The sequence below is a fragment of the Bidens hawaiensis genome, unplaced genomic scaffold, assembly GCF_021521415.1.
Source record: "Bidens hawaiensis isolate Kalapana, Puna unplaced genomic scaffold, B.hawaiensis_p1.1 tig00039605_1, whole genome shotgun sequence".
NCBI classification, from domain to species: domain Eukaryota; kingdom Viridiplantae; phylum Streptophyta; class Magnoliopsida; order Asterales; family Asteraceae; genus Bidens; species Bidens hawaiensis.
The window spans coordinates 32,717-58,786 of NW_027496976.1; the positions used below are offsets into that span (position 1 = coordinate 32,717).

The window sequence follows — 26,070 nt, forward strand, 5'->3', positions numbered from 1 at the left end:
GCCCGCGCTAACAGCTCCACTTCCTGGCGAAACCCTTACATTGTACCTGTCAGCTGGAGACCGCGCCATCGGCGCAGTATTATTGGTGGATCGCAAGGGGATCCAAACGCCAATATACTATGTGAGTCGGGTGCTGACAGACCCTGAGACGCGCTATTCCATCATGGAAAAGTTAGTTTTGTCACTAACACACGCGTCGCGCAAGCTCCATAGATATTTCAATGGTCATCCTATTGAAGTTCTGACTGGTTACAACATCCAGCAAGTCTTGCGACGCCCCGCGCTCTCCGGAAGGCTGACAAAGTGGGCGCTGGAATTAGGTGAACACACGATCACCTATAAGCCCCGTTCAGCAATAAAGGGTCAAGTTCTGGGGATTTCATCGCGGAAATCCCGGAGGGAAAGATTTAAGAAGCTCAGCGAGAGGTAGATCCTCCGCGAGCAAATGATGAAGAAGATGTTTGGAGGCTATTCACTGATGGAGCCTCCAACAGCGAAGGATCCGGCGCGGGCCTCAAACTGGTGGACCCTGATAATCATGAATATACTTATGCTATTAGGTTGGACTTCAAGAGTACCAACAATGAGGCTGAATATGAAGCCCTGCTGGCTGGTCTGCGCATTGCGCGCAAGTTTGGAGTTAAGAAGCTAGAGGCCCATGTTGATTCGTACTTGGTAGCAGCACAGGTCAATGGCCTTTATGATGCCAAGGAGAACACCATGCCTCTATATCTAGAGCAGGCGAAAAAGCTCACTGAGCAATTTGACCGCTTCAGAATCATTCATATTCCGCGCAGTGAAAACAAATCTGCAGATGCGCTGAGTAAGATGGCATCAACCAGTTTTGATCACTTTGGCAAAGATGTCAGGGTAGAAGTAATGAGCAACCCGTCGGTGGTGGCGAAGTCTGTCTTGGTAACCCATACAACCCCTTCATCATGGATAACTCCAATAATGGAATTCTTGAAGGAGGGAAAGTTACCGGACGATCGCGCACAGGCGAGAAAGATAAGACACAAGGCGCAGAACTATGAACTACTTGATGGTACATTATATCGACGCTCTTACCTGGGTCCGCTCATGAAATGCCTGGATGCTGAAGAAGCAAGCTATGTGATTAGGGAGATTCACGAAGGAATCTGCGGAATACACGCTGGCCCGCGCATGGTGGTTGCCAAGGCAATGAGCTCAGGCAACTATTGGCCAGGCATGTACTTGGATGCGCTGAAAGAAATCCAAAAATGCAAGGCATGTCAGAGCTACGCGCCAAACACCATGCGGCCAAAGAACAACTTGATTCCGGTGACCTCTGCATGGCCTTTCCACAAATGGGCCATTGATATTGTGGGGCCCCTGCCGCAAGCGCAAGGGCGAGTGAAATTTTTGGTAGTGGCGATAGACTATTTCACAAAATGGGTTGAGGCCAAGCCACTAGCAAAATTCACAGCTGAGGCGATGAAGCAATTTATCTGGAGCCACATCATTTGCCGTTTTGGCCTTCCTATGGAAATTGTGGGCGACAATGGCAAACAATTCACTGACAGGAAGATATCCAGCTGGCTCAAAGAATTGCACATCAACCAAATCTTCACTTCGGTCTACCACCCTCAAGGGAATGGCCAAGTGGAACGCGCGAATCAAAGTTTGTTTAATGGGCTGAAGAAAAGGTTGGAGGGAGAATCCCATTCTTGGGTCGAAGAGTTACCTAATGTCCTGTGGGCGCACAGGACATTAAGCAAAACTAGCAATGGCGAATCCCCGTTCAGCCTAACCTATGGGACAGAGGCTATGATTCCAGCAGAAATTGGATGCCCATCCTATAGGGTAATCATGATGAGCAAGACTGATAACGAGCGCGAAAGAAGATTGGACCTCAACTTGCTTGAAGGACGCAGAGAAGCGGCTATCATCAATGAAGCCAAATACAAGAAAAAGCTGGAAAAATATTATAATCAGCGCGTTAAAGAATGTCACTTCAAGGAAAATGATTTTGTCCTTCGAAACAATGAAGCTAGCCGCGCGATACCCCCAGGAAAAATGTCCCCCAATTGGGAGGGACCTTATCAAATTTCAGAAGATTTGGGGAAGGGCGCGTACACTTTAAAAGATTTGAATGGAAAAAAGATACCGCGCGCGTGGAACGCGGCACAGCTTAGAAAATGCTTCATGTAAAAGTTCAAATATGTAATCAAGGCCTTTAAGCCATCATGAATGATGATTCGCGCTGTCTTTCAATATTTGTTCTATTACCTTTGCATACATGTTTCACACTTCCTTTATTAATTTGGAGCAATATGACAACACTATATTGACTTCAAAAACAAAATAAAACGAAGTAAAACATACATGCGCGAGCCTTAGCTCAAACGCGTTAACGAGTCTTAACTCTAAAACGTCAGGGCCTTAGCCCAAACCTACGAGCCTTAGCTCAAAAACGTTAATGGGTCTTAACTCTAAAAACGTCAGGGCCTTAGCCCAAAACAAAGAGCCTTAGCTCAAAACACTCACAAACATCCATCTTACATCCCGCGCAGCCTGATCATAAAAATCCTTAAACACAACTAAGGCAAAGTACATGCCATATCATAGTTGTTAAGGTCTCAGGTCGAGGTCGCGCGCGGAATCATAGTGGATATCTGAGTAACACATGCTGACATGTAATGGCTAAAACTCATACTTCCATATAAAAACCGCGCGACAACGACGCGCAAAAAAGGAATTGAGAAAACATATCGCGCATGTCAGCATAAACAAGATACTGCGAAACCACTTACAAAATAGGACTATGGTTAAGTGAATAATTTCCTTACAACCTTGTTCTTATTTTAACGTGCAAGCATATCTTATATCTATACAAGCAAACATGAAGAGATAAATGGAAATGCGCAACATGTGAAAAAGGGAAAACAAGTTTCATTCCATAGCATTGAAATTTACAAGTATGATGAGTTACAAATTACAAGTATAAAAAATAAAAAAAAAAAATTAGAAAGATGAAGGGCTTCTCAGGTCTCCACGTCGACGTCAGCCACTTCATCACCCTCATCATCTCCCGCAGCATCTGGCGCGGCCTGCTCCTCATCTCCGAACTGACCATAGTCAAGTTCTTCCTCCTCATTGGAGTCTTCTATCACGACGGTGTCAGGAGCAGATTCTTTCGCCGCGCCAGAGCTGCTAGCAGGGGCAACATCCCCCGCGCCACCATCATCGCCACCAGCCCTCTCGCATTCATCGAGCAACTTCTTTAGCGCGCCGAGGTCGGGCTGGTCAGCAAGCGCAGCAATCTGCAAATCAATAGAAAAAGTATTGAGTACAAAACACTTGGAAAATTAATCAAGAAAAACTCATTAAGGTCAAGGTACCTGAACAAGGATGGGGATGGGAGTGCTCATATACTTCTCCCCCACCGCGGCCATGTCCGCGCAGGCCGCGTCGCTCTTGTAAGGGTACTCGGATGGGTTCTTCTTCAACATACCATATTCGTACCCATCCGTAAACCCTTCAGCTCGACCCACCAAGCGCGCGGCAGCATTGCAGTCCATCACAAGGGCCTGAAACTCGCCAGAATATTTCATCGCCAAAGCGCAACGAGTCATGCCCTGTGACACCAGCCATTGGCGATCCTGCGCGAGGCCAGCAACAGACGTCTCGAGGGCAGGAACCTGGGAGTTTAATAACTCCACAGTTTCCTTGGTCTTTTTTAGCTCTTCTCTATCAGACGCTGCTGCCGCCAAAATTTCTTCTTTCTCCGCCTGCGCAGCATCAAGTGCTTCCTGGCTAGACGCTGCCGTCGCCAGGGCCTCATCTCTATCGGCCTGCGCGGCCGCCAAATACTTCTTCAGGCGCGCAACCTCGCTCTCCAGTGATGATTTTTCAGTGATATTCTGGACGATAGCTTAGTCACGCGCCTCCACCTGCTGTTCCAAGACACGCACTCTCCGCGCGTACTTGGCAACTTCGGCCTCCGCCACCTGCTGCTTCTCCCGCGCAGCTTGGAGCTCATGCCCGCGCTTAATAAAGGCGGTGTTGGCACTTGCTCGGTTTTCGCTGAGCTCCGCCTGGAGTTTCTCAGCTCGTGCGCGAGCATCAGAAAGGTTCCAGGCAGCCACCTTAGCCTCTTGCTGGGCTGCCACAAGAGCATCGCGTACTTTAATATAATCGCGATGAAGCTCTTGGGAGGCAGCAAAGAAAGCTGACCCAGCGAAAATATGATCGTTGAGCAAGTCAGCGCGGGTGCGCTCCTCCTGATACCTCCTTTCAGTAGGAGGCACGGCATGAGCCCAGAAGTCCTCGCATACGCCCATGGATTGGAAGGAACTTTCTTCATTAATATTCCATCTCGGGCGATAAACGTGGTCACCTTCCTGCAAAACACAAGAAATGTTCTAAGTCATAAAAACATACTTATATGGAAGTACGCGCAGCGGAGCAACAAATTAAAACATACCTGCGGGGATGAAGCAGAAAAGTCAGCGCCAGCCCCACCAGAAGTCTGCGCTGCGAAGTCTTGTGGCATCGCAGGGCTGGCGCGGTCTCCCAAGGAGTCTCCAGCTTGAGCCCCCTCATCCTCCTCATCTTCTTCAATAGGCCTCTTCTCCTGCGACCTGGAGGGCTCCAAACCAGTCTTGCGGGGAGGGCTGCGTGTAGGAGGAGGCGAGGGAGGTCTCGACGCCGCCAGTTCGGCGCGCAATACGGATTCCTGCTCCTTTGTAATCCCAATAACGGGAGACTCAGCACTAGCAGGAGCAGGACCAGAACCAGCGGCGCCGCCAACGGCGCCAGGAGTGTCACCAGCAACTTGTACGCCAGCTACAACTCCTATGAACAAATCAACAAGGAAAATTGGTTTATGACTGGATCCAAAAGAAAAAATTCAGAAGACAAATGTGCAAAACATACCTTGGCGCAATTCTGTTCGCGCGGCGAACATCGCCATAAAGTTCATTCTACCCTTCTCAGAGGGTAGAACGGGGGACTTCGAAGCAGACCCCGGCGCAGCCTCAGCACCTTGTGGCGCCTGCGACTGATCTGCAACCGTCGCCGGTCCTGCAAACATTCAAAGGAGCAAAGGTTTAATAATAATTCAATCAGATGAAGATAAGCAAAGTATACCTGTCGCAGGCGCGGCATTGCTTCTCTCTTCAGCCGCGCGAACGGAGGAGGTGACGCCACCATACCTCAAGTGGACAGGAGGTCTGCCCACTTTCACAGGCAGGGAAGCTAAAGAACCCATGGTGGTAAACACCTGGGTTTCCTTAGGTCCCTTCGTTTGAGCATGGGGATGAGCGACAGGGGTGTCATCTTTCTTTTGTCTCTTACTGCCCCCTGCGCCAGATTTCCCCTTAGCTTTGCGCTTTAGTAGGGGCGCCTCCTCTTCCTCCTCCTCCTCTTCCGCGAGCTCCAGCTCGTAGTTTTCGAGCGCATCTGCAATGCATGCAACACAAGTGTTAGCAAAATTTGGTATTCTAAAGGAATAAGCGTAAGTGCGAAGGCTTACCAGGCGCGTCGCCATCAAAGTCAAATTCCAGATCCACTGGGATGAACATGTCATCGAAGCGATCTGGGAAACCAACCTCCCCAGCGCCAAGCGCGACGGAGCCACCCTCCACTTGATCATCATAAGCGGCGTGGATATAATCCTTGGTGACTGCGCAAAAACAAGTCAAGTGATATCAGAAAAAGAATTATGTTCGCGCAGAAAAAGAAATAAAGCAATAAACTTACACAACCCGTCGACTTGGATAACGGGCTCAAGCGAGCTGTCCGCCCACCTCTTGCTCATACCAACCCCCACCAGTGCCTCCTCACGAATGCTCTTGGCGGGGGATGGTTCAGTGGACAGCTTCTTAACCCAGGCGCCAGTTGGGTTCTTGAGGACACCCACATCCGCAGGCGCAGAAGAGATGGAGCGCATGGTCATACGGATGGGTATCACACCAGCCCTAATGTAGAAGAACCTCTCAGACCAGTCATGAAGGCTCTTGAATGAAACAGTGGAGCACTTCACCTTCTGACTGCGAGGAATAAAAGAGAACCAATTGTCTTGGATCTTGGCCTTATAAAAATACTGAAAGCGCCGAGGGGTAGGCTCCTCGCGCTGGGATTTGCACATGAACTCAAAGTGAGTCATGCGCACAAGTCCAAAAGGATGGACTTGGGATATATGAATCCCATAGAACTGCAGCAGTGCACCCACAAACCTTGTCATCGGGAGACGAAGGTTGCAGTGGGTGAAAAAATGGCTATATAAGGATATATAACCGGCAGGCGGGTCCGCCTCCGATTGCCCGGCCTCAGGCAACATGCAGCCAAACAGGGTGGGAAAGCCCTGAGAGGCGATAAGGCTGTCAAGATCAGCCTGCCTCAATTTGCAGGGGATTTCATTCCACCTCCTCACCACCTTGGTCGTCCTTACCTCCTCCGATGAGCCCTCAGCAACCTTCTTCCCCTTGCCTTTCTTCTTCAACGTCGACATCACTACGGATTTAACGCGGCGTTTTCGGGAGACGATTGAGGTGATCGACAGGTTCGACGAGTCCGAGCTATCAGACATACAACTGACAAATCTAACAACGGAAACTTCTGAAGAACAGATATTTCAGAAGACAAAGAAAGAAAAACTCAGAAGAGAAAACAAGAAGATGAAGGATAAAGAACTCCAAGGGCCGGCTTTTATAGGCCGAGGAGAGAGAAATTTGGGTGCTGAACGGACTTCACGCGCCCCCACTCGCAGGTATAAGCCAACGCGAGCGCGACAAGTGTCCCTGACAACTGTGTGAGAGGACACGAAAAGAAAAATACGGCGGGTGCCAGAGTTCACGCGCCCCCACTCGCAGGTCTTGGCCAACACGAGCGCGACACGTGTCCCTGACAGCTTGTGAGGGGACACGAAAGGCAACTGTAGCACCTCGAGCACACGAAATGTCTGACACGTCTCCATCACTGACCCACGTCAGCAACCGTCACGTACACAGATGATTCGTTTTCAACCAAATGGATAGAACTTCGCGCAACGATGGAAACAACCAAGAAAACGACAAAACCCCTTTTAAAAGACCAAATCAGTAAGTCTAATATCTATCTTACCGCGCTCGCGCGAGATAAGACACACATTAGACTGGGGGGGCTTGAAGAGGTATGTACCCGCCTCAACATCGAGCGGGGCGGGTCAACCCACAAGATATATACAAGACATTAGAAATCAAAGATATTATCAAGGCACAAAGCCAAAACTTATGCTCAAGCATCACATGCTTGCACATATCACATATGCTCAAACATCACATATGCTCACGCATCACATGTGCTCATGCATCACATATGCTCGCGCGTATCACATGCTCACGCATCATATATGCTTATGCATATCACATCGTGCGTGGCGCATCCGCGCGCGGCGCATATCACATGCTCGCGCATCATACATGCCCACCCATATCACAGTTGCGCATGGCGCAGCTGCGCGTGGGGAATCCGCGCGTGACGCGTATTACATGCTTGTGCGTATCGCATCTGCGCATGAAATATCTGCGCGTGAGAATAAAGAGAAGACCTCGCGCATCCTCAGGATGGGCGCATATCACACATGCACATAATCAACCTCGTCCTTATCCAAATCAGGATTAGGGCAACCTTGATTATGCACGTCAGACAACCTTCCAGAATGCATCTTTTTAAGGAATAAGGATATGCTGATGTTGACAGCTGCTAAATGAAAGATGGACAGCTCAGCATGACTCATGTGCTACCACGTGATTACAACCAACGAGAAAGCGCCAGGTGTCCCAAAGGACACGTGGCGCAAATCGATTGGAGGAGGCCAACGAAACCCTAATTTGGTTTTTAGCTCAATCAGTGGAAACCCTAGCACTATAAATACATCATAACGTACACAGTTACAGACACACATTGATTCACATTGAAGCATATTCAATTACATTCACTGACAGGCAGCCCTAGTCAGTTACTTTCTCATACACAGAGAGAATCACATAATCATACAGAGTAACATACAGTATTCAGCTATTAAGCAATACTATCCCATTTCCCTTACTCACACATTATTATCTTCTCCTACACATACTTATTCTCACGCCGGAGGGTTACCCCAAAGAGGACCCCTCTGTCCCTTTCTGAGGGGTAAGTAACGGCGCTGTTCGTTTTGTAGGTGGAAGAACATTGATCCAGACGAACCATCGGTGAAATAGTACAATCAAAACCCGAGGAAAGTAGATCTGCTACCAGTGAGTAGATCCACGTTTCTTCATTACCCATTTTGAGCGGCTTTCAAGCCGTGTAACTCTGGATATAAACTAAACCAAAATGCTCATTTTTCCCTTTTCCAGCCATATAACTCGTCATTTTTCCTGTCTTCAAGTATGTTGCAATAGAGTATCTTTTTTCCTATTAGGAACTACATAAATGCTAAAATGCACGTAACCAAACATAAAAAAAAACAAAAAAGTGATTTTTGTAAATGAAATTATGAATTATGAATACCAAGTAATTTATAAAACATTGATAAATGTTGCAGGGTGAAAATTTTTAGACCCAGATGTTTAATAATCAGTTCATTGTTAATTAACAAAAATAATTTAGACCCAAAGTTCATGGCCCAAATTAATTATTTTGGGATTTTTGTTTTGCTCAAAATGTCAAGCCTAAATGACAATAACAACAAAACTGATACTAACCCTATATCAAATCATGGTAAAGCCAGTTTTCAAAGCATGTACAAACATTGCTTTTAACATTTATGAGGACTTTATGAATTGAAATTTCGGTGCCGATATATATGGGAACATATTATAGGAAGAAATCAGGTTCATCATTTTGGAATAGGTAAATTTAAGGATTCTATGATATTGAGGAAGACAAAAAAGCGTGGGTGCTCCATTAGTTTATTAAAAAAATTGTTAAAATGTTTATGGCTATTGAATGATGTTATAGTTTATTAAATCATGTTATAGAGTGTTAGACTACTCCCATTAACAATCTTACAATCTCAATCCCACATTATAAAATTAATTTCTCTCTCTTCAATCTACAAAATTTAACTCACTCCAATCTTTTACTCTTATTAACAACCTAATCTCATCCTTTTTTTATTAAATAAATTCAATTTATAATTAGTTTTGATAAACTATATAAATATAATTAAGTAATTATATTTTTTTTAAATATAAAATCGTGACATGTGGTGACGAAGATAATGTTAATATTTAATTTGTATTAAAAATGCAAATTTTGAAACGAACTTCGTTTTTTATAAAATTTATACCGGAATGTTCAAAAAAAAAAAACTAAACAAGATTGTGTTTTTAAATTTTTTTAAAATTTTAAATATTATAAGTTATTTAAGAAAAATCAAATTATAATTAAAATGAATTATGTTAAGAGAAAAATCAAAAAATAAAATAAAAAGCTACCAACCCAAGTGTGACACTTAGATTCCACTATCTCCAAACTTTGTTTGCAATCTTGATCGTGGTCGTGAACTAGTCATGGCTTTTTTAATTTTTTTTTTTGGTCCGATCTCTTAGGCAAAAATCACCAATTGGAGTAGTCTTAGTTCATATGAATCATTGTTCAAGTTTATAGTTATGATAAGTGCGTTTCAATTTATGTATAGTACTTTAGTTCTTAACTTTCAAATACTGTGTTTTAAAATTTGTTATTCATGGTGATTAAAAAAAATCCTATTAAAAAGGAGTTTCTTGTTTTTAAATAAAAAACAGTGGACCAATTTACCCCTAAGATTAAATGACGGAATGCAAAAGTTAATAAACTAGATTTTTTTAACTTCTAATCTCAACCCTTGGATGCTAAATCTAAAGGCCTATATTCATTCTTAGGTTTTTTAGGAAACTATATACTTTTATAATAACTCATATATATATATATATATATATAGAGAGAGAGAGAGAGAGTGTGAGAGAAAGAGAGATTTAGTAAAAATGAAACGTTTAAGTAAATTAATTCTCTCGGTTCATTACAAACCAAGCCAATTTCGAGTGAACCAAAATTGGATTAAAGAGAAAACGTATTTATCCAGAAGTTAATATAATTCACTGTTCAAAAAAATAAGTTACTAAAATGAAATTGACTTTTTTTCATGTGTTTATACAAGTTATAACTGTTAACCATGCTAAACATTTTTTTTTTCATTTTTTAAAATATATTTTACAACTAAAATCCAATATTAAATCTTAAATAGCCTTTCACACTTATGGTGTGTTATAAATCGCCGTCTATGTCATTTATAAATCTTGTTCATAAATTTCGGTTTTCTTATAATTGTGCACACCTATAAATCATTTTATTAGCTTTATATGATGATCGACTTACCAATGAAACAACAATGACCATTAATAATGTTCCTATCATGCTCCTCCAACCAAAGGCTTCTCGCTCTCGACTTGATAATGATGAGCTTTTGTATTTTGTAATATGTTATGTAAAATTATGTTAACAAATAAATAGCTTTATATGACTGTCAAGCTATTGATGGGGTGACGGTACCATTTATAGTGTCAAGCTGTATCTCAAATGGTTGATGTCTAATTTGAAGGTCTCTTACTTTTATCACTTCATGTAACTGTATATTTGATAATGATGAGTTTTTATAATATGTTAATATGTAACTCTATACTTGATGGCGCGTTTTCTAAATGGTCATAAAATTATATTCAACTGGATAGTTATAATATTAAATGTTAACTATGTGAAAAAAACAAGAAAACTTCAAATATTATCCGAGTTTCAACATTGCATATAACATATTTAGAAAGTTGTTTACGTCAATTCATGTTAAAAACGAAATGGTTTCAAATATTTACATAACTAACCCTAAAACCACTTATATTAATGCGTGAAGATCCACACTTGAATTACAATTAACCCTTACACAATTTCTATCAATTCGTAAAGAAGATATTTGCTCTGCACGACATCTGTTTCTCATGATCAGTATGGATATCGTCAATTTTACTCATAATTGGTCTTCACCTGACCTAATCGATGATCTTGTCAACTTGGTGTTAAATTTTAGTGTTTTAAGCTGAAATGCTACTTAGTTTTTTTTAAATAATACTGCTAGCTCCTACTGCTGTTGTTGTGTATGCTGCTTTAGTTTGTGTTAAAACTTAAAACTTAGATGTGATTGTTAATTAATAACATTACCCTGAATTTGTTTGCTAGAGATGATGAGGACAAGTGCAATTGTCTTTCTGCTATTTCTGCTGACGAGTGGGTCGTTGAACGTGGTGAAACCCAACAACGCTGCTGCTACTATTGCTATTACGTCGGAATCACAGGTGGATCAGACTCATCGGACGGCTTTTCACTTTCAGCCGCGCAGCAATTGGATAAATGGTAAGTACTACTGTTTCTTCCTAACTCAGTTTTTGTTTCCTTCTTACGCGCCGCTCTAAACATGCCAATGGTTTCATTGATATGTGATGATGAACTTGCACGTTGATTGATCGTTTGATTGATGGATGATTATGATTCAATGGGCACAGATCCTAACGGTACGTAACTCTCACCACCTGCTATCAGTTAGGGGTCAGAACGGGGCAAATTTCTTCAGATACTGGCCTTCCTTTGTTCTGACCCTCATAATTTATTATCGCTAGAGTATATTTGTGAATTGTGATGAAAAAAGAAGGTGATGTCGGGACTTGGGAGTGGGCCTAATTACAACCCAGGAGAAGTTGGGCCTTTTAAATATGTAAGCGATGGCCCAGCCCAGTATATTATTACAATTTGGGCCAGAGTAATAAAAACGGTAGTCTACGAAACCACCAAGAGAAAGTCAAACATGATTTTAGTATTTACTAATCAAACTTTTACAACTAGTTCTAATTTCTTTATATTTTTTTACGAAATGGCATCTTTTTTAACTTAGTAAAAAAAAGAAAAGATATAACCGTTTTGTTTTATTTTAGGTTTTGTTTATTAATTTGTTTGTCTTATAATTTGTTAACATTTTGATAATCTTTTTTTGGTTTTTCTTTATATCGGAGTAACACCACTTTTTAGTATACAGATATCCTTTATAAGAAATTGCAATACTATATATAAATCCTCTAAATCACGGCCGTATCCGAGAATGATAAAAAAAATTTAGGCATTGTGCGAGATAGAATTTGGGCCTCCTCTCATCAGTTATATATATCAGAAAACCACAATACAAATGCTTGAAGATAGTTTTGAGGAAAAAAAACCTTGTGTATGCACGGCCCTTTGTTAGCCTTTGCTCTTTTTTTATCTAGCTACTTTTTACATTTTTCCGCATTGAAGGGATATTTATATTTGAGAACGAGAGGTGTTATTTTTAAACAAAAACAAAAATATTTAGAGTTCAGTTATTGATGTTATGAAACCAATATTGCATTTTGATTTGGCTTTATAAACCCATTGTCAAGTTTATTCAATTTTTTTTAAGTCACGTACAAGTTTATCAAGTTGCTGGCACCGGCATGTGGGAGTGCCTGGACTTTTTCCCAGTCCTGGTGAACAGCTTCGGCTAAAGAGAATTACATGACGAATGCCAGAATTAAGCACGTTCTGAAGATTGGATTAATTTACGGTCAAACGGATTATTACCTAATCGGGAGTTACAACCCCAAGAAGGAGAAGTATGTTCCAAGTGATGAACTGACGCGTAACACTCTGAGGCTTGATTATGGGAAGAAGTACTATGCTTCCAAATCCTTCTTCGACCCGATCAAACACAGAAGGATCTTGATGGCTTGGGTCAACGAGTCGGATTCGATAGAAGATGGCATTGCTAAAGGGTGGTCCGGACTTCATGTAATCACCAATTAGTTTTCATTCTTTTTTCTTTTTAATCTGTTTTCCTAATCACACATATTTATAATATCCTAATAACATGCAGGCATTTCCAAGGACTGTTTGGCTTGGTAAAAACCGGAAGCAGCTCGTGCAATGGCCTATTGAAGAAATTGAAGCATTGCATGAGAAGGAAGCTAGTGTTCATAATGAATATCTGAAAGATGGATCAATGCATGAGATATCTGGCATTACTGCTTCCCAGGTAAAAACCATTAACTTTTAGTGGTCCAAGCATCTGTTTTACTCATATTTCTGAAAGATGGAACATTGTTTGTTATTATACAGGCTGACGTGATGATATCGTTCAAGCTTACGAATTTGCTAGAGGCTGAAAACCTGGGCCCGACTGAGATTGACCCGCAGCATATTTGCAGTAAAATGGATGCATCGAAGAACGGGAAATTTGGGGCATTTGGACTGCTCGTTTTGCCGTCCCGTGACCTTACTGAACGAACTGCTGTATTTTTTCGGGTTTTCCAGTATAATGGGCGACACATCGTTCTTATGTGCAGCGACCAGAGCCGGTCAGTTTTCTTTAACACATTATGACCTTGAAGTCCCACTGGTTTTGGTGGGTCCTAGAGTTTTTCCTAACAGAATCTTATGGCTATGATAAAAGATCAGCTCCACTATATAATTTAAATGCTAATCAGTTAACGTGTCAAGTGTCTTACATATTTCAGGTCCTCTACGAGGAACGGGATAGATAAAACGACATATGGTGCACTTGTAGATATAGATCCCGTAAAAGATGAAATTGCACTTAGAACATTGGTCAGTAACGGGTAATCCTTTTTCTAGCTTTTATTTTTGTATTTAAGTGCTAATCTACTTCTGTTTGGATATATACAGATCGATGGTTCAGTCGTCGAAAGCTTTGGAGGAGGAGGAAAGGCCTGCATTACCGCTCGGGTTTACCCGACACTTGCCATCGCAGAAGAAGCCAGGTTATTCGCGTTTAATAATGGGACAGAGAGTGTGGTGATATCTGAGCTCAGAGCCTGGAGTGTGAAAAAGGCCAGGATCAACATTTAATGAAGTATTTGGTGTACAGGTAAATCGTATTTAAACCAATTGACTTGCTTAATACGTGGTTTGATTACTTAATCCTGTGTGGATTTTAAGGAGGATGATGAGTTTGGGGATTTGGTTCTCTGTAACATTTGTTCGATGTACCCTTCGTTGCATGCAGTGATTAGGTTATCAATTAAAGTTATTTTTAAGCATTCTAGGAATGCATTTTGTTGACAGCTCTGTTGTTTGAGTATTTTTTTTTCTTCAGTTTTCATATCCTAATTAAGATGAATTTGTGGCATTGCTGGCTTGTTCTTTGTGCTGTCAATTTTAAGGTTCTTTATAACGGGTTTGTTTATGTGGCCCTCTTCTGTTTACACGTGTCGCCGGTATTTTGAAACAACTGTCTTTCATTATTATGTTAGGGTTTGTGTTTTCCCTAGATTTATCGGAATCGGAAACCTATGCAGAGGGTAGAAGTAATTTGATGAAATCTTAGTTGCTTTGATCATAATAATTGAGTTGAAAATATTGTCTGTTTCCAGCTGTTACTATTCAATTGCTAGTGTGTATTATTGTTTGATTGTTTTAATGAATTTTGGGTGGCATGTGAGGTTTGGTGTTTAAGTAAATGCTTGACTTGGACCTAATATTTCTAAGTGCTTAATATAGTTATTACATAAGTTGGACATTGTATAATCATGTATAACAGTATAACACAAATAGTCAAATATTAAGGAAAAAGAAAGTCAAAATTGAGTAAAAAGTCAAAATTAACCAGTTTTTTTTTTCACAAGTCACAACCATGTTATCTAAAATACCCAGATTGCCCCTTATATCATAACTCTTCTTGCGCGCCCTATTGAATAACCAGTTCAGCCCCTTTAATCTTCCCAAGTAAAGACTATCAAATACAAGAAAAAATAAATGTTTATTTAAGGTTAACCAATTTGAATATTATTAATAGTTTTATTCTTTTATTAAGGGGAGGCTTAATGACCCACCGGGTACACATAACCACCAACACGTAAAAATAATGAACAATGAATCATCTCTCACTTTTCATAAACACCAACACGTAAAAATAATTGCTTGTAATACCTTCTTTTTTCCTTTGTCAACTTTCTCGTGTTCTTTGAGAAGGTCTCGTACCTCAAAAGCATATATTGGTGGAATTCGCCACCAAGTACTAATAAATTGCCAAACAACCGAAGCCGTGTAACAAGAAATTAGAATATGTTCTGCCGATTCGAGTGTGCCTTCACATAACGGGCAAATACTTGTTACTTCTAATACCAGGGGTGAAGGTTAAGCTATGTGTAGTGGAGGGACTACAAAATGGGGCGATTGGCGCCAGCGCCCAGTCAACAAAGAGTGAGTTTTTGTTTTAGGGGTGTAATGGTGTTGTAGCCTATTATATATACATATATAACTATTAGTAATATTCAAATTGGTTAACCTTAAATGTTATAACATTTATTTTTTCTTGTATTTGATAGTCTTTACTTGGGAAGATGAAAGGGGCTGAACTAGTTATTCAATAGGGAGCACAAGAAGAGTTATGATATAAGGGAATCTGGGTATTTTGGATAACATGGTTGTGACTTGTGAAAAAGTATCTGGTTAATTTTGACTTTTTACTCGATTTTGACTTTCTTTTTCCTTAATATTTGACTATTTGTGTTATACTGTTATACATGATTATACAATGTCCAATTGATGTAATAACTATATTTAAACACTTAGAAATATTAGGTCCAAGTCAAAGCATTTACTTAAACACCAAACCTCACATGCCACCCAAAATTCATGAATACAATCAAATAATAATACACACTAGCAATTGAATGGTAACAGCTGAAAAGAAACAATATTTTTAACTCAATTATTATGATCAAAGCAACTAAGATTTCATCAAATTATTTATATCCTCTGCATAGGTTTCCGATTCCGATAAAATTAGGGAAAACACAAACCCTAACATAATAATGAAAGACAGTTGTTTCAAAATACTGGCGACACGCGTAAACAGAAGTGGCCCGCTATAAAGAACCTTAAAATTGACACAGCACAAAGAACAAGCCAGCAATGCCACATATTCATCTTAATTAGATATGAAAATTGAAGAAAAAAGATACTCAAACAACAGAGCTGTCAACAAAATCCCAAAATGCATTCTCAGAATGCTTAAAAATAACTTTAATTGATATTGGAACCTAATCATTGTATGCAACGAAGGGTACATCGAACAAATATTACAGAGAACCAAATCCCCAAACTCATCCTCCTCCTTAAAATCCACACAGGATTAAGTAATCAAATCACGCATATTGGTTTAAATACGATTTACCTGTACACCAAATATTTCATTAAATGTTGATCCTGGCCTTTTTCACACTCCAGGCTCTGAGCTCAGAGATCACCACACTCTCCGTCCCATTATTAAACGCAAACACCCGGGCTTCTTCTGCGATGGCAAGTGTCGGGTAAACCCGAGCGGTGATGCAGGCCTTTCCTCCACCTCCAAAGCTTTCAACGACTGAGTGATCGATCTGTATATATCCAAACAGAAGTAGATTAGCACTTAAATACAAAAATAAAAGCTAGAAAAAGGATTACCCGTTACTGACCAATGTTCTAAGTGAAAATTCATCTTTTACAGGATCTATATCTACAAGTGCACCATATGTCGTTTTATCTCTCCTGTTCCTCGTAGAGGACCTGAAATATGTAAGACACTTGACACGTTAACTGATTAGCATTTAAATTATATAGTGGAGCTGATCTTTTATCATAGCCATAAGATTCTGTTAGGAAAAACTCTAGGACCCACCAAAACCAGTGGGACTTCAAGGTCATAATGTGTTAAAGAAAACTGACCGGCTCTGGTCGCTGCACATAAGAACGATGTGTCGCCCATTATACTGGAAAACCCGAAAAAATACAGCAGTTCGTTCAGTAAGGTCACGGGACGGCAAAACGAGCAGTCCAAATGCCCCAAATTTCCCGTTCTTCGATGCATCCATTTTACTGCAAATATGCTGTGGGTCAATCTCAGTCGGGCCCAGGTTTTCAGCCTCTAGCAAATTCGTAAGCTTGAACGATATCATCACGTCAGCCTGTAAAATAACAAACATTGATCCATCTTTCAGATATATGAGTAAAACAGATTTTTACTTGGCCCACTCTCTTAGATATGGATCTGACAGATTTTTCGGAACAGCGAGGTTCTAGACCTGGCGGAATTTGGAGTCTATTCCCGTGTTAAGCATAGCAGGCTTGTTTCCGGGGAGAATGGTGGCGGAGCCTGACCAACAACCATTGATATCAAAGACTTGATTTGGGGCAAATGTGAGGTTAAGCGGGGTCCAGTTGACCAGGTCGCTCAACACGGAATGCCCCCAATACATCTCAGGATAAAAGACAGGGGCAGTCGGGTTGTGCTGGTAAAACAAGTGGTAAAATCCATTGAAGTACATCGGTCCTGAAAAAGAAACAAAAGATTCAGCTGATCATACTGTACGCGTGTGTGTTTTAAAAAAGGTGAAAAGAGGACAAGTAGAATGATTTCAGTAAACAAAGGAAAGGATTGAGAGCAGAGTTACGTACCGTTAGGATCTGTGGCCACTGAATCAAAATCATCCATCAATCAATCAGTGAGGACCAGCAGGTGCATACATACATACATACGAAAGCATTGGCATGTTTAGGAAGGAAGGAAACAATTAAAAATCAAAATTAGGAAGAGAGTGACAGTACCATTCATCCAATTCTTCGGAGTCTGAAAGTGAAAAGCCGTCCGATGAGTCTGATCCACCAGTGATTCCGACGTAACAGTAGCAGCAGCGTTGTTGGGTTTCACCATGTTCAACGACCCAATGGACAATGGCACTTGTCCTCATCATCACTACCAAACAAATGCGGGGGTAATGTTATTAATAATTAACACTAACATTTGAGTTTTAACACAACTAAACCAGCATACACATACACATACACATATACAACAACAGCATGGTTATTTATTAAAAACTAAGTTGCATTTCAGCTTAAAACACTAAAATTTAACACCAAATTGACAAGATCATCGTACGGAAAGCATTTAGGTCAGGTGCAGACAAATTATGTGTAAAATTGACAATATCCATACCGATCATGAGAAACAGATGTCGTGCAGAGCAAATATCTTCTTCACGAATTGATACAAGTCGGGTAATGTAAGGGTTAATTGTAATTCAAGTGTGGATCTTCACGCATTGATATAAGTAGTGTTAGGGTTAGTTAGTAAATGAAGTCACTGTACTATGCTATATACAGTAAGATGCTATGCAGTAAGATGAACAAGTCACACACTCCACGATAACTTGATGGAAGATAGTTTGGGGCTTTTCCAAAAATATAATGATAACCATATATATTTATGGCCATTTTTTTCTCCTTATTGAACCCACTTACCGTTAGTGAAGTGTATGCTACATTTAAGTAACAGCTGGTTGATTTTTTGATATCAAATTAATTTTAGTTTGCTTATCAATGTTTTAATAATCAGATCAAACATGTCTCACTAGTCGGACTGGAGAAACGAAATGATTCGCTATTGATTTAAATGTATTCAAATATTACAAAAATTTGCATACTATTAATTAAAAGTTTTATACAATTACGTTGTCATGTTGCTTGGTTTAAAAGGAAAAAAACAAAAACAAAATAAAAGTGAATAAGGTGTTGTGTTAACTTTTGTGTACATTCATGTAATATAACTAATCATTGTTTTTTGTGTAATAAAAATAAATAAATAAATAAAAAACTTGAAATACAACTATGTTGAAACTCGGAGAATATTTGAAACCATTTTGTTTTTAACATGAATTGATGTTAAACAACTTTCTAAATATGTTATACGCAATGTTGTTATACCGTATACGCAATGTTGAAACTCGGAAAGAATTTGTAGTTATCTAGTTTTTTGACTTAGTTAACATTAAATATTTTCCTAATTGTAATTGTATATTGAAATTTAAAGTTATACGCTATGTTAGAAACTTGGAGAATATTTGAAATTATTTCATTTTTGACAAGGTTTGATATTACATCTTTACTCTAAATATGTTTTGATAAGGTGGGTGTTACACGATTCCCTTGTTTCTTTGAAGAAGCATAAGCATTTGGTTATCCTATAACTATCAACTTGAATATGATTTTATGACCATCTAGAAAACACACCATTAAGTATAGAGTTACATATTAACAAAAACTCATCATTATCAAATATGTATACAGTTACATGAAGTGATAAATGTATGAGATCTTCAAACTGGACATCAATCATTTGAAACACATCTTGACACTATGAATGGTATCGTCGCCCCATCAATAGTTTGACAGTCATATAAAACTATTTATTTGTTAACATAATTTTACATAACATATTACAAAATACAAAAGCTCATCATTATCAAGTTGAGAGCGGGAAGCCTCCGGTTATAGGAGCATGACAGGAACATTATTAATGGTCGTTGTTGTTTCATTGGTAAGTTGATCATTATATAAAGCTAATAAAAGGATTTGTAGGTGTGCACAATTATAAGAATACCGAAATTTATGAACAAGATTTATAAATGGCATAGACGGCGATTTATAACACACCATAAGTGTGGAAGGCTTTTCAAGATTTAATATGTGATTAGTTGTAAAAAATATTTTTTTTTAAATGAAAAAAAAAATGTTAAGCACAGTTAACAGTTGTAGCTTGTAAGAATACATGAAAAAAATGAATTTCACTTTAGTAACTTATTTTTCTAAACATCAAAGTATATTAACTCGTGGAGAAATATGTTCTCTGTCTCTAAGCCAATTTTAATTGTTCAAATAATAAAAGGATATTGATTTTTAATACTTTCAATTTTCACTTATTTGAAGATAACACTCCTAACTAATGATTTGTCTCCCGCCACTCTCAAATTTCACCATATTTGTTTCTGACACTCCTGAACTTAACGAACCTAACTCCGTTAGTTTTCTTGATGTATTGAAATTTTTATTAATAAAAAATAGGTTTGGGGTCCCACATCATCCCCTTTCTTCAACATAAAACCTCAACAACCTCCATTTCCGCTGACCTCGTATTTCCGGCAAATTTGATTTTTCTTGTTATCTTGTCTTTCTGACAATGGAGATGGTGCAGAAGTGTAGAAAGACGATAGAGATCATGAAGATTGTGCACTGGTGGAGAGATGATGAAGATGGTGCTCGCCAAAAACATGCAACTAGTTTTTACGGCGAGCAGATGATTCCGGAAGGTGGTTGGCTGAGACACTAGTGGTGGCGGAGGGTGGGGGTTGTGGTTGTTGTGGCGGTGGGCGGCGAAATGATGTATATTGTGCTCGCCGGAAACCTGCAACTCGATTTTCCGGCGAGCAAAGGATTACCTCGAATTGCTGCTCTATTTTTAATGATGGAACTCGTCAGAAAAAGGCGGAGGCGGCGACAACCACATTTGAGTTTGGGATTTTGACCAACAACTACCTCATTTGAGTTTGGGATTTTGACCAACAGTGATGTAGGCGGTGGAGGCTGATGGTGTTGAAGGTAATGAGACTGGCAGTGGTGGTGAAGGTGGCGATAGAGGGCAGATACAGTGGAGATACGTGGTGGTGGTGTTATGGTGTAGACTGTGGTGTGTGTGCGCGTGCGTGTGTGTGTGTTGTTAGGTTTTTTTTAAATAAGATAATATTCACATAGCATGTCACATCAGCAAAAACATGCCACATCAACAAAGAAAACTAACGGAGTTAGGGTCCGTTAAGTTCGGGAGTGATATAAGAAAATAAGTTACATGTTAGTATTTGATGATGAAAGGGTTTCACATATAAATGAGATGTTATAACCCGGTTTAAAAGCTATTTGGGTTTGATAAGACCCATGACCAACTTATAAAATTGTTTTTTTATTAAAAATAATATATATCCTTTTTAACTAAATCATATATTAATTTTTAGTATATCCCTATTTATAGGATTTTCATATCAAATATTTGGTGATATTAATTTAATGAAATGTTATTAACCGTTTAAGGAATATCTAGGTTTGGTAAGACACATAGCCGTGAATTCGGGTTAAATGCATGAGAAGCCTCCATTTACATACAAATAATGCAATCTGGTGGCTTAAGAGAATGTAGGGAGCAACCAGAGAGCTTTTAAAGGTTTCGTTTATAGTGTCTGTTAAGTTCGGGAGTGAAGTGATACAAGAAAATAAGTTATAAGTTGGGAGTGGTAGGAGACAAATCGTTAGTTGGGAGTGTTATCGTCTAATGAGTGAAAGTTTGGAGTATTAAAAACCTATATCTCAATAATAAAATTCACTCGAAATTGGCTTGGTTTGTCATGAACTGAGAGAATCACTTAATTTGATTTTCACTAAATCCTAAAATATATATATAAACATACTAGCTTTTATCCGATCCCCAGTATTACGGGGGTTGTTTTACATTATTCGTTTATAATATTTATATATTTTTTGGAATTTAATTTTATTTATTGTATATAAGTTAATAATATACTTAGTATTTGATGATGAAAAGCCCTGAGGCTATTTACAACTATCCAATTAAGAATTCTTAGATGTACTAGTACTAGCAGTGCATGAAAGATGTAGTCATCGATTCTACCGAGAGGCCACAATTGCTGCGAGCAAACATATTAATGACGAGGAGCACGTTTTTGTTATGCTACTAATACTTGTACTTGCTCTGCTCTTCTACCCCATCTTGGCTGAGAAAGAGTTACGGGCGCATAAAACAAAAAATACGCTGATGGGGGACGGGCATACGCATACTATGTGTAATGCTTAACTCATTTACGATAAATAATAAATAAAAAGTCCATTCCATTTCGACAAAAGACCCACACCCAAGTTCCGTAGCCCGCTATCCCGATCATGAGTTTCCTACCCCAGAGGGAAAGGCCCTTCCCTTTTGGGCTGGTTGTGGGCCAGGAGGGATTCGAACACCCGACACCGTGGTTCGTTGCCACGCGCTCTAATCCTCTGAGCTATAGGCCCCACTGCGTCTCCGCTGGATTTGTTCCTCTTATGCAAGATTTCACTACACTCAATATCGGAAATAAGAATGTGAAAGAAATACTTAAACTAATCCTTACTTGATGTGTAATGTTACATAGTAATTATCTTTTTCAGTTGGGGTGGAAGTGTTGAATCAGCAGCAGACAGTAAGCGTATTTTATATGGGCGTTTTATTCTGTCTCCACTTATGAAAGGTCAAGCAGACACAATAGGCATTGCGATGTGAAGAGCTTTGCTTGGAGAAATCGAAGGAACATGTATCACACGCGCAAAATGAGAAAATCTCACACGAATATTCTACCATAATGGGTATTCAAGAATCAGTACATGAAATTTTATTGAATTTGAAAGAAATCGTATTGAGAAGTAATCTCTATGGAACTTGTGAGGCGTCTATCTATGTCAGGGGCCTTGGATATGTAACTGCTCGAGATATCATCTTACCGCCTTATGTAGAAATTGTTGATCATACATAGCATATAGCTAGCTTGACGGAACCCATTGATTCATTTGTATGATGTTATATCCTGGTTTAAAAACTATTTGGGTTTGGTGAGATCCATGACCCGCTTATAAAATTGTTTGTTAATTATAAATAATATATATCTTTTTTAAAGAATTCAGATATTAATTTTTAGTATATATTTTATAGGATTTTCATATCAAATATTTGGTGAGATTAATTTTTAATTTAATGTGATGTTATAGCCCGTTTAAGGAATATATGGATTTGGTAAGACCCATACCTGAGAATTCGGGTCAAACGCATGAGAAGCTTCCATTTACAAATAATACAATTTGGTGACTTGAGAAAATATAGGGAGCAACCAGAGAGCTTTTAAATGTTTCGTTTATATATATTTAAGATTTAAGATTAATATTAACATTAAGGGGGTGTTTGGTACAGAGAATGGAATTGTAGAGAAATGGAATAGAGAAATGGAATTGCAGAGAAAGGGAATTGGTCTGGAGAATGAGAATTGACTGTTCTGTTTGGTAGTACAGAGATTTCAGTAGAGAAATATAGCTGAGAATCATTTCTCTTGTTTGGTACATAGAAAATAAACAGAGAATTATATCAACTTATCATTAGCACAAGTATAAAATCATACATATACAACCCATTTACAAATAAACTGGTTGAAACTTCCACCAAATAGCAGTGATTATATATATACATATACAACCCATTTACAAATAAACTGGTTGAAACTTCCACCAAATATAAAATCATACAAAACTATATAAAGCAGAAAACTTTCTTACATGAGTATCGCGAGGGTTGCTTGGTTCATGGCTGCTATATGTAACCAGATATTTCTCACCAGGAGAGAAATCAATGAGTTTAACCTGCGGATGAGCATATCGCATCAGACGGTTAAATGTAGTAGCACCGCCCCAAACAGCAGCACCTTGGCGGTGAACCGTGGCTAAGTAGGTCCCTAACGGAGACCACTGCACAAAACTTTCAGTCCAGAACTGCAGACGAATACAATTCAACATAATCAGAATCCTTTCACAGAGTAAAATAAGTTAATTAAGATACCAAGACAAAGTATTTTTATTTACCGGGCGTTTGTAAACAGGATCAGCCTTCACTTGTCTTGCATCATTCCACAGAACCTCCGTATCTGATCCAGCACGGATAACAAACTGATCTCTACCTTTCTCATCAGTAAGCCAGCGTTGCAGATTCTCCTGCATTAATACACAACGACATTATCATCATTATTAAGTTGCAAGCTATCTTACTAACATTTTATAATAGCCAAAAAAGGCCATAAACAAAAATCAAGTTTCACGCTTCACCCAAAAACCAACCCCTGGTGTATAAGGCTTAATCTCCGGAGGAGCCCACTCGTCTGGGACATTCATAAATTTGTCGATTTCATCAATCATGTTGACAGCAAAAATGTGTGCTCTGTCTAGTCTGTATCCATTCGTCTTTTCCTTAGCAAGTTCAGCTTCCTACAAGAAGATACAGCCACAAAGCAATGAAAGAGATTTATTTAAAACTTGATAAAAATATAACTAGATTTTTTATTGTCAATACCTGTGGAGTATTGTACTCAATGAAGCAATAACCTAGGGTTTTACCGGTGTCTTCATCAAAAGGCATCCAAAGCCCATTTTCCTTAATAACTCCAATTTGGCTGTAGATTTTAGGAACCACACCTTCAAGCTTATCATACTTTTCTCTAGGCACAACTGGCAAATTATCCACAACAATAATACTCCCAAATCCAGCATCAAACTCCAATTGATCCCCCTCATTTAGATCCTCATCATCACTAAAATATTCAAACACACAATAAAGATACAAATTAATAACCAAAACAAAACACTGATATTCAAAACTCATCATACTAATAATCACTTGTGTACACAAGCATCAAGCATGCTTACAACGAATACTCAAATTCAAAACAAAAACACACAAAATAAATCATCATTAAGCAATTAAATACTCCATATGCATACATGTAACCACTTAAATTAGGATTTGCAGCTAATAACCTCTAAAAACACCAACAAATCAATTAGCGGCAAACTATTAGGGTTTTAACGGCCGTCATCATCAATTATTACAATTTCAACACAATACGTACATAAATCAGTGTATGTATCAACGGTTGGTTAATTTATAACTACCTAATGATGCCGCAGTCTTCACCGGGCCGGAGGCGGATGGAGTTCCAATCGACTGCAGATAAATCGATGTTCAAACGAGCGGCTTCAGCTCTTATAGCTTCCATTGACATTACTTCCGCCATGATTTCGACAGGTACCGTAGATCGAAGAAAGGTTATAGTCGGCCGTTGTTTTATCTGATTGATTTAGCGAAAAGGTTATTGAAGGAATAGGTGAATGTTGCAACCGATTGGTGAGTGACTGTCGAGATAACGATTAACAGGAGGCAATTGGGTTGCGGTGCTATCCTTGCTGAAGGAGGAAAATGGGAGAAATGAAAAGGAGGAAAATGGGAGAAATGAAAAGGAGGAAATCAATTCTCCGCTTTTTTTAAAGAAACAAAATCAGAGAAATGGAAATGGTTTATTTCCATTTCTCACCTCTTTCTTTCATAAACAAACAAGATAATTCTTTCCAATTCCATTTCTCACCCCTCAATTCCCTCTACCAAACACCCCCTAAGATAGATAATAGAGCTATCAATGCTATTTTATTTCTTAACAGAATAGTTCACTAATACCGTGTCATCATATCTTAAAAAACTTTAATTTACAAAAAAAAAAACAACATTTTATGTCCGTATAACTAATCCTCCATGCTTCATCAATAAAAACAGATTGAACGCAATGCCTCAGGACACATAAAGTATTACTTACCTAGTTACCTCTTCCTACCATCGGGTTCTCTTCAAAGCCCTGCTGTCTTTGTTTCCATAACCATTTTGAGTTTTACCTCATAAAATTAAACATGCAAAATACGTGTATAAGTAAAAGGTCGCAATATCCAACACAACAAATGATTTCAACAAAATATAATCACCTCAATAGTCAAATGTAGTAGCAACAAAATCAAACATACAACACAAAACCATTCGACATTTGTATAATGCTCCTTACTTCAACCAAAAACAGATTAAATGCAACGTTCCAGGATACAGAAATGACAACTTACCTCTTCCAACCAACGCGCTCACTCACATATATTATAATAAGCAAGAGATAAATTGTCTATGAGAAAACCAGCCTTTCCAATCAGTTTCTGTTTATTTGCAGGCATATGGATCACTCCAACAATCTTCTTTTTCGAACTGCTTATACTCTAGTCTCGATCAACAACTCCACATTTATTTCCGGCATATGACCCTTTAGATTTCCTTTATTAACATTTGGCACCAAAACACTAATGCAAGCAGGTCCTGTCTTAACACACACAACTCCAATTAGCACACTAAGCCTATAAGGTGGAGTATGCATGAATCTTAGAAGTAATTAAACACCCCTTGTTAAGGGAATTTCGTCCCGAAATTCAACTAGCAAGCTTTTGATAAGTTCTTCTTGAACTTTTATATAAACCCTTATGAAAGATGAGTCGTAACAGTCATGTTTGGCCGTCCAACTAGACTTTAGAATATACCATGTTTCAAGG

The 26,070-nt window shown here is 39.1% G+C and overlaps 2 protein-coding genes and 1 pseudogene across 3 annotated transcripts; 1 reads left to right on the plus strand and 2 right to left on the minus strand.

The window, feature by feature from the left end:
- Window positions 1-10,360: 10,360 nt before the first annotated feature.
- On the plus strand, window positions 10,361-14,020 carry LOC143591386 (beta-fructofuranosidase, insoluble isoenzyme CWINV3-like; annotated as a pseudogene). The gene is made up of 7 exons (XR_013145658.1): window positions 10,361-10,437; window positions 11,200-11,373; window positions 12,449-12,816; window positions 12,902-13,060; window positions 13,144-13,382; window positions 13,542-13,632; window positions 13,711-14,020. The product of XR_013145658.1 is annotated as a beta-fructofuranosidase, insoluble isoenzyme CWINV3-like (transcript).
- A 1,985-nt stretch (window positions 14,021-16,005) lies between these two features.
- Window positions 16,006-17,037, minus strand: LOC143591387 (fructan 6-exohydrolase-like). The gene is made up of 3 exons (XM_077071607.1): window positions 16,753-17,037; window positions 16,503-16,593; window positions 16,006-16,424 (listed from the first exon to the last, which is right to left on the minus strand). Exons 1-3 carry the CDS (start codon window positions 17,007-17,009, stop codon window positions 16,242-16,244), a joined length of 531 nt encoding a protein of 176 aa, XP_076927722.1. The 5' UTR covers window positions 17,010-17,037; the 3' UTR covers window positions 16,006-16,241.
- Window positions 17,038-23,159: 6,122 nt separating this feature from the next.
- On the minus strand, window positions 23,160-24,800 carry LOC143591388 (eukaryotic translation initiation factor 3 subunit B-like). The gene is made up of 5 exons (XM_077071608.1): window positions 24,607-24,800; window positions 24,008-24,245; window positions 23,776-23,922; window positions 23,524-23,652; window positions 23,160-23,433 (listed from the first exon to the last, which is right to left on the minus strand). The coding sequence occupies exons 1-5, from the start codon at window positions 24,726-24,728 to the stop codon at window positions 23,185-23,187; spliced, it is 885 nt and encodes a 294-aa protein (XP_076927723.1). The 5' UTR covers window positions 24,729-24,800; the 3' UTR covers window positions 23,160-23,184.
- Window positions 24,801-26,070: the final 1,270 nt, after the last annotated feature.

Excerpts from the sequence above, each read along its gene's own strand:
- LOC143591388 (XM_077071608.1), bottom strand. The coding sequence starts at position 24,728 with ATGGCGGAAGTAATGTCAATGGAAGCTATAAGAGCTGAAGCCGCTCGT. Across the intron at positions 24,246-24,606 it reads GAAGACTGCGGCATCATTAG|TGATGATGAGGATCTAAATG; the intron begins GTAGTTATAAAT and ends TGAATATTTTAG. Across the intron at positions 23,653-23,775 it reads TTAAGCCTTATACACCAGGG|GAGAATCTGCAACGCTGGCT; the intron begins GTTGGTTTTTGG and ends GTATTAATGCAG.
- LOC143591387 (XM_077071607.1), bottom strand. The coding sequence starts at position 17,009 with ATGTTTGTTATTTTACAGGCTGACGTGATGATATCGTTCAAGCTTACG. Across the intron at positions 16,594-16,752 it reads ATGTGCAGCGACCAGAGCCG|GTCCTCTACGAGGAACAGGA; the intron begins GTCAGTTTTCTT and ends TACATATTTCAG. Across the intron at positions 16,425-16,502 it reads AATTTTCACTTAGAACATTG|ATCGATCACTCAGTCGTTGA; the intron begins GTCAGTAACGGG and ends GGATATATACAG.